Genomic DNA, 8,294 nt, shown 5'->3' with positions numbered 1-8,294 from the left:
GCAAATTTCCGTTGAATTCCAGCCCTACTGGCGCCCAACGTTGCCGATCTGTGGAATTTTCGTCTGCAATGCAAACCAAAAGAGGGCGAGAAGTAGACACTGCGAACTTCCGGAACAGTGTGTAGTTCAGTGAGCAAAAGCTTGTATGGTTGAAATCTCTTATGGTTAATGGCACAGATAAAATGCCATCATTATGTTTTTTATTTATCTGTCTATTTCTAGATTGCATTTCCATAAACTTGGGTAACACATAATTCAGACAAAAGAAAAAGTTCCCAATACACAGCATTCACTCAGAATTTCTCAACCTTCCAAAATGTAAATACTGTTCATGTGCTGAGTGACGTAGGCAGTTTTAGGTTTGATTTTCATTTTGTGTAATACAAATTGGGATATAATAAATAGATAACATCCGGTGCCTGGCTGGAAGATTTGAAACTGGCTTGAACGATCCTCACAAGGAAGGTGCGAGCTCTGCAAGTCTACGCTCGCTGCAGACAGTAACTCTGGAGAGGTACAAAAGTTCTAGGCACCACCTTTTCCAGTGTGGAGGTGCAGCTCGGAGCTCGACCTCGGTCACTCCTGAACCTTGCGAGGAGCGCCAGGACGATGCAGCACGGTCGCGGAAATCAAACTTTCTGGATTCTTCAGTTCAGTTAGATTTGCGAAGTCATGCTTCGCCCGGGCCTTTTCTCTGGAGTGCCCCGGCCTGTGTCAACCATTTCTAGTTAGCTCATGTGTTTTATTTGAACTGTATGCTTATCGTGGTGGCTGAATTGCGAGCAAGCGATCCAGCTGCCACGGAGTAAGCATGTGGCAAAAACCCTATTTACCAGGCCGGCGACTGTGGTGGGTGGTCCCTGTCTTAGAAATTGTGTGTTCACAATTCTGCAAGTAATGTAACAGGGTGGCGGTAGACGCCGCAATTTTTGCATAATCAGGCAGTCTCGTCATCAATAATTTGCCAAGCGCATGAGTAACCTAGTCTTCATCTGTGTAGTATGACCGGTACCTCTTTTTCTATTTCGAGGAAGGGCCACTGGCTCAGCCTGTAGCATCTAAGCACCACTTGGCAGCGAGCGAATTTGTGATATTTTCTCTATGTGCTCCCCGGAGGACTGCACACACTGCAGCTTTGGTTTTTGACGTGTCCTGCCCTTAGGGACGAGTGTGTCAGGACTTCCATGATCGCAACCGATCTGTCCGTGTAGTAGGTTATGCTACCCGGTGGAGTTATTTGTGCAATGATCCTTTGTGTTTGTGCCTTTAGGCTAGGCATGGAATATTGATCTTTTCTCATTGTAAGGTTTACGATTGAGAATTCGATCATTTCGTTTGCCCACGGCGGGGGTTCTTTGTATTCAGGGTGAGTGGAGTCCATGCCCTTAGCAAGCAGTGATTCTTTTAGCTGAAAGCGTATCAATACTCTGGCTGTGTGTGTGAGCCAAGAGTTGTCCGCAAACAACTGATAGTCTTGTTGTCGGCGTCTAAGTACTCTTTGACTTAAGTATGAGTTTCTGGGTGCCTGCAAGACCTTGGAAAGGAACTGTGCTGCCATTAGATCAATTCGGATGTCCAGGGACGGTAAATCAGCCTCCATGAGGAGGTTGATGACCTTTGTCCATCTGGGAGCTCCCAGAATAATCCTGGCAGCTTCATTTTGTATTGTTTCCAGTTTTTCTTTTATTGTTGTGCTGGAAACAATGAGGGCGACAGAAGTGTAGTCAATAATAGGACGGACAGCATGTACATAGAATGATCTTAGTACTTTGTGTCCTGCTCCTATGTATCTCCCTGCCTTGACTTTCATGACTGACAGTCTTTCCTTGGTTCGGTCGAGCAGGTATTGGATCTCCTTTTTTGAAAGTGAGTGTGTGTCCTATCCATACACCAAGTTATAGGTAGTCCTTCATCCATCCCAGATCCATACCCTGAACAGTGAGTTTTTTGTTTCTGACATTAGTTCTCAGAGCCATAGCTTTTGATTTTGCTGCCGATATTTTTAGACCCGTCCTACAACACTCTTCAGACACAAGATTCAGACAACGATGAGCTCTAGTTAGGCAGTGTTTGCCAGAGGCTATGATTGCCAGGTCATCAGCATATGAGATGATCTTGATCCCTCTGGCAGGTGAATGTTGAGTTTGTTGGACATAAGGGTGTTGAAAAGGGCAGGACTGAAAACTCCACCCTGAGGTGTTCCATTCTCAAGCGGCATGTGCTGTGAGAGGTGGCCTTGAAATCTGACATTTGCTGATCTATTTTTAAAATAGCTATCCAGGACAAGAATCTGCCTTTGACTCCTTTGTGGATTAGGGTCTCCTGAATGGCAAGTGTGCTTGTCAGTTAAGAAACTTTCTCCAAGTCTTGGAAGACAACCACAGCGGGTGAGGTGCATATTGTGCTTAGGAGTGTGGAAATGCTGTGTGCATTGCTATTACCCCTTGTGAACCCGTGCAGGTGTTCATGAGGGGGTCCCGTTTTCCATCTAGCCTGTTGAGTACCATAGCCGTTTTTCCCTGGCAGCTGAGAAGATAGATGGGACGGTACTTGCCAGGCTCCTTTGGTTTGGGGATGGGAACTATTGTGGCTTGTTTCCGGCTCTGGGGCACTGTGGCGGTCTGCCAGGACTTGTTGATGAGCTGCAGGAATGTAAGCTTTCCTGCCAGACCTAAATGCGATATGATAGGGTGGAAGATCCCATCAAATCCCGGTGCTGATCCAGAGCTGGTTTTGTATGAATTTCTTAGTTCCCTGAGAGAGAACAAGGCATCCGTGTCATCGGGTTGAAGTGCCTTGTCTCTGATGAGAGCAAGCCTGCCCGGATTTAGGTTTTGCTATTTATCCCTTAGCATTGGAGGCAGGTTGTTGCTGCTGGTTCTGGCTGAGAACTCAAGCACCAGTCTATGAGCCTCTGACTGTGGGTCATGATGCGTGCATTTCTGGGCTTGGCGGCTTGTCGCTTGCGTGACCCGTTTCCACAACTCTATAAGGGTGGTCTGGTGTCCAAAAGTCTGGCACCATTCTAACCGCTTTTCCTGCCTTACTCTGTTGGCAGTTTCCTTGGCATCCGCAACAGCTTCCCCCAGGAGGGCAAGATTGTCGGGAGTTCTTTGCCGTCGGAATTTTTTTCTGCACATGTTGACTCTGTGGTTGACCTCTTTGATCTCGTCATTATAGTACCAAGCATCTCTGTGAGTTCTGGACCATGGGCGAGTTTTGGGAATGGTTTGTGATGCGGCCTGATTTATGGCCTGGATTAGCCTTGCCTCTAGCACGTCCACATTTTCACTATTGTGGGGTTCATTGTCTCTCAGACTGCTGGCCAAGCCTTTCTGGAAGGCTAACCAGTTGGCCTTGTCAGTTTTCCATTTTGGAATGTGATGTGGTCTTTGGGCTGGACCGGCATCCATGAGGCTGGTGACTATGCCATAGTGATCACTTGTAACCGTATCATCGACACACCACCGAATTCCCTCCACCATTGTTGCAGTGGCAAAGGTAAGGTCCAGGACCCCTCCCTTCACATGCGTTGGTTCTTGGGTGTTGAGAAGAGCGATCTCTGGGAATGTGTCAAGCACCTCTGCTATATGAATGCCTGCTGCGTTCGGCCTTTTGCGGGAACTCAGAATGGATAGGTGTGCATTGAAGTCTTCCCCATGATCACTCGGTCTTGTGCTGCAGTAGCACTTACCTGGTTTAAATCTAAGCTTTCACACAGTGGTTTGCTATGTACATTGTATATTTTCAGAGGACCCCCAGGCAGATGAATCTCAACAGCAAGAGATTCAACGCCATCTCCACAGTGCGGCGGGTTGGCTATTAAGGAGCACGGGATTGCTTCTTTTACCAGGGTCATCAGCTTCAGAAGCCCCATTGCTGGTGGCATCTGATATGTATAGATCCTCGTTGATTGATTGTTTGTTCACGTACCCCAGTTTGGACAACACTGGTTTAGACTATAGTACCCTTATATTATTTTTTTTGAGTGACACATTTTCCTAGTTGCTGGTATTCATACATTTTTAATTTTAACCAAGCACTCGCTGGCAGGTTTGGCTATGTGATGAGATTTATGGCCATTCAGTGATACTTGTGCATCTGAAGAACAATAAAGTCAAGAGTGGTGTTGAGTGAGGTATTGCTGTGGAGAGGTGGGCAATAATGCTGAAGAGTAGTTATAAACGGAAGTTGTGTGATGACCTGGAATGGACTGAGTCGACTGTGAGCACTGAGGAGTCAGTTGATAAAGTAGCAATTCTCAATGCTCCTAATGAAGGTACTAAATCATCATTACTGGCCATGGTAAGGCTGGAGAATCCATCCTTTACGGGCAAGGGCTAGACAACTAAACGGAAATACCATGCCCGTGGCTCCCCCAGGCCGCATTTGTCTAATCAAAAGTCGGCCTTCCATGTTTTCAACGTAACTCTTACACTTTATGAAGTGCTAGTAGAAGAGGATACAGAAAGGTGAAGAGAAGACTGTGCAATATTAGATGAATCGAAGTCTGAGGTGCAAGACAGGGCTGACCACTGCACCGTGCTTCCAGTCTCTGCATCCTAAGCCCCCCCTGGCAACAACAGGCATGGAATGGGGTGGGGGCGTCATGGGTACCAGGGAGTGAGGGTAAGCAACAGAGCGGGTTTGGCAGCAACACTGGAGAGAATGAGGCAAAAGGCGGATATCTACCTGGCCCTAGTTCTTCCTCTTCACCATCAGTGATCCAGCGTTTCAAGGCGAGCTGTGTGTAACCTGAGTGGTTAACTATCAAAAAAGGGGATATAATCCTTTTATCCTGTGAGATCAAGATTACCAAGCTACAGCTGCCTTTGCACTGTATATTCAAAAAATAAAAATATTTGAAGTGTGAGTTTTCTTTTATCAGATATCAGCTGCGCTACCACCCTGATTTAGGTCTTCAGATTCACATTGGAGTGCAGCGATAAATAACAGCTAGTTGCCAACCCAAAGTAAATCCGCTCACTTTGCACTGACTGAGTGCGTTCTGCCGCCTTCCCTGAATTAAACAAGTGCGAAATCTCAAAATGATTCCCTGAAACAAGTTCGAATGTATACATGAATTGAACATGTTCATGCTCTGAGGGTGCATCACCCTAGCCTTGGACCTCAGCCCTCGCATCAACTAATTACACAAGGCTTTTTCTTTCTTTTTCCTTCTCTTCACCCCCTTCTGTCCGCTTCCTAGTGTGGGAGCCGTGTTGAAAGGAAGAAAGACTGGCTTTATCAGTCTAAACTGCCTTCGTTCTCCGTTTGCTCTTCCCTCTTTACTCTTTTCACTACCATACCAATCAAAAGTGCTCTACAACTTTTGACATCTAACATATTTTGCCTTAATTGTTAATTTTGTCATATTTGTGAAGTCATAAACGCAATAACGTTTTTAGTTATGCCGTTTTTCACTCTATCAAGCTGTGCAATATGTTATGGAAAGGATTTTATTCACTGCATTCTCTTTGACAGTGGATCAGTTATAGCAATGTTTAAAGAATACTGGAAAACGAAACGAAGAAAAAAAGGAAGTTAAAAACATTTAATAGTTGCAATTAAGGTGAACAGGAATACCTACCAATCAAGCCCGCTCACCTGGACGAGAGTAGCTGCCCCGTAGCCATAAGTCTAGCGTTCATAGAATTAATATTGTAGAACAAAGGAGGTTACATTTAGATAAATAATCCTCCCACATGATGGTCAATACCACATAAAATGTAGTAAGTCAGTTTCATAAATTTACTACAAAACTAATTTCTGATATTTCAAGGCTAAAACATAAAGCTAAAGACTATGGGAAAGCAATAAATAAAACGTGTATTGGTAGGGTTTATTGACATATCCAATAATATAAGTTTCACGGATGACAAGACTAGCACACGAGATAAATGGGAAACAAGTGATATTTAAAGTGATATTAAAAGATAAAAAGTAAGGCATCTGGTAGTCAAACAATTATAACATCATCAATTGTATTTATCATATGAATTACATACAATGAATCAAAGACATAAATTTCCAATGATAGACTAATGATAGACTATATTTTGGTGACTGGGAAGTCCAAGCTTAAAAAAAAATCTTTAAATATATATATCTATATTTTTCTTACATAACTCAAAAAGGACACCATCAACCGCTTTTAAATGAAGTCTTTTACAAACCTCGTTTTTTTTTCTTCTTAATATATACAAATGGCTATCACATATGACATTAAAGCATAATTTTATCCTGTAATTTAACATGGCGTTCACTGTACCTTGAAAGAACCATCAAGGTTTAGGACACAACACTTCTATAAAGATCAAACCCGGTGAGCTGCAAGGCTGACGAGAGAGCCTCTCGAGGAGAAGAAAGGACAGACGTTTCTGAGTCGCATGACGCGAGAGGAAACAAGGAAGGAAAGAAAACCATGCGGGTTAGATTACACTCGCGAGCCGCTCCGGAGCTCGGTCAGTTATTAAACAAAAAATAATATTTATTTCGACAATCCAAGTGACGATTTTAAAAAGCTAGATCGGAAAAGATACAAAGAAACTATATATGCGAGGACATCTGCTGCAGTGCTACTTTGTGCAGTGGCTGAAATATACAGGCAGGTTTACCAGTTGATGCGCAGTGAAGGCATTTAGCACTATTCTGAGCTAACTTCCTGTCTAGTCTCATGCTGTAAAGAATAAACTCCATTGTAAAATTGTCTTGAAAAAATACACTCAGCTCAGACTGGCTACTACTCTACCCACTACATACTGTGAACTATGGGCCAAAATACTAGCCTTGGCTTTTGCACTTGGAAACCCTTCCGGTCTATAAACTAGCTCTGGAGAGCAATACTAAAACAATCCTTCTAGAGGTTAATATACAAATTTCAAATTCCTCAAGGATCTTCATTACTATTATTGTTAATACGCATGATAACGAAATGTTTTTATTTTTTGTCTAAGAGCCCAGATCAGACGGGGTTATCTACACACTGTCAAGTGTAACGCACCTTTCTTCTCGGGAATTTTGTTCCTTCCAATAGTGTACAACTAACAATGAAAGAGCATCGAGGCTTAGTCATCTGGAATGGAAATAAGGAAGTTTAGAGAAGAGAAAGAAAAAAAGGAACATTGTAAACAGGACACAAAAAGGTGATCAGGATATCGTGATTAAGACTTTAGGAGAAAAAAATGTGAAGAGCTGAAGGAAAAATGTCAGGTCACTGGTATTTGCATAAAATCTACCAAAATGCAGCTTCCACCCACGGAATTTCAGGAGCCTTAAAATCTGAGTCAATGAAAAACCTACCTCGAAATGAACTTTTCAAAAATAGAAATAGCATCTGCCTTAACGGTTTTAGATGGCAAAAACAAAAGTACAAAACAGTTTTATTCTTCATTCAAAAGACGTAGGCTTCATTTTACGACTCCAAACTTGAGAAAACAATAAATGATAGAAAAACTTTACAAGGATTGAGTATATATCTACAATGGCTGCACTACAGACAAAGACTTTAAAAGGAAGTGCGGACGTAGGGAGTCCGTCAAAGGCTGAACTTAACCTCATTAATCAAAATCAGTAAATCAATCCGTGTAACCAGACGAAAAAAATCTTAAAACAATACTGACATAACTATTTCCCTTGAATACTACGAAGCAACAAGGTTTCCAAAGGAAAAAAAGAGAAAACGGAAGGTGAAAAAGACGGATATGAGTGAAGGGGCAAGAGTCGGGCTCGACTAATGCTACAAAGGCCTAGCCTCAGAGGAACCCATTAGAAGAAAGAACTCCCACTACCTCTAACATTTTCCTTTTTCATTTACCAATATCCTTATTACTATAATTTCCGGACTAATCCACACGAAGGGGACACTACGACTCTATGAGGGTGACGAGCATGCTCAGTAGTGCTTCCCGGCGGCGTGGAAGTTAGGAATTATCCACTCCCGCTGCCCCTTGCCCCGGCGGTAGTGCTCGCGCTGCCCGCCCCGCTCCCTCCCCCGTCTCGCCTCATGGAAGTGGTACTGGTATCTCTCCTCATCGTCGTCGTCGTCGTCATCGTCATCGAACCTAACGTACCGCCTATAGTTGAAGTGCTTCTCATAGCGCTCCCGCCCCCCACTGCCGCGCCCTCTGGCCCGGGCCGCCTCCTCCGCGCGGGCCTCGCCTCGGACCTCCCTCCGGCCGCGGGCTCTATCAAACTGCCATTCAGACTTGAGCTCTTTTTCGCGCAATGTGTTTCGGTCCCGCGCGCGCTCAAACAACCAGTCGGCCTTCTGACCCTCTCTCCGCCGGCTCGCA

The 8,294-nt window shown here is 44.1% G+C and overlaps 2 protein-coding genes across 26 annotated transcripts in view; both read right to left on the bottom strand.

The window, feature by feature from the left end:
- Positions 1-2,405: 2,405 nt before the first annotated feature.
- Positions 2,406-3,485, bottom strand: LOC138862610 (uncharacterized). Its single transcript, XM_070125067.1, has 2 exons — positions 2,839-3,485; positions 2,406-2,727 (listed from the first exon to the last, which is right to left on the bottom strand). Exons 1-2 carry the CDS (start codon positions 3,483-3,485, stop codon positions 2,406-2,408), a joined length of 969 nt encoding a protein of 322 aa, XP_069981168.1.
- Positions 3,486-5,830: 2,345 nt separating this feature from the next.
- Positions 5,831-8,294, bottom strand: part of LOC113824690 (uncharacterized) — a 43,600-nt gene continuing 41,136 nt past the window's right edge. For 20 of the 25 annotated variants that reach the window (XM_070125909.1, XM_070125896.1, XM_070125899.1 and 17 more), the window contains one exon: positions 5,831-8,294. This exon is cut by the window's right edge and continues 986 nt beyond it. In XM_070125909.1, coding sequence (XP_069982010.1) covers positions 7,895-8,294 — 400 coding nt within the window. In that variant the 3' untranslated portion in view covers positions 5,831-7,894. The other 5 variants (XR_011398766.1, XR_011398767.1, XR_011398768.1 and 2 more) reach the window with 2 other exon arrangements.

Source organism: Penaeus vannamei, chromosome 9 (assembly GCF_042767895.1).
Source record: "Penaeus vannamei isolate JL-2024 chromosome 9, ASM4276789v1, whole genome shotgun sequence".
NCBI classification, from domain to species: Eukaryota; Metazoa; Arthropoda; class Malacostraca; order Decapoda; family Penaeidae; genus Penaeus; species Penaeus vannamei.
Note: the sequence above shows the minus strand (reverse complement) of the source record. Positions and strands in the feature narration are given on the sequence as shown.

Bases quoted from the DNA above. Each gene is read 5' to 3' on its own strand.
- LOC138862610 (XM_070125067.1), bottom strand. From the start codon at position 3,485: ATGGTGGAGGGAATTCGGTGGTGTGTCGATGATACGGTTACAAGTGAT. The intron at 2,728-2,838 runs GCAAAACCTAAA...ATACAAAACCAG, and splicing joins CCAATGCTAAGGGATAAATA to CTCTGGATCAGCACCGGGAT.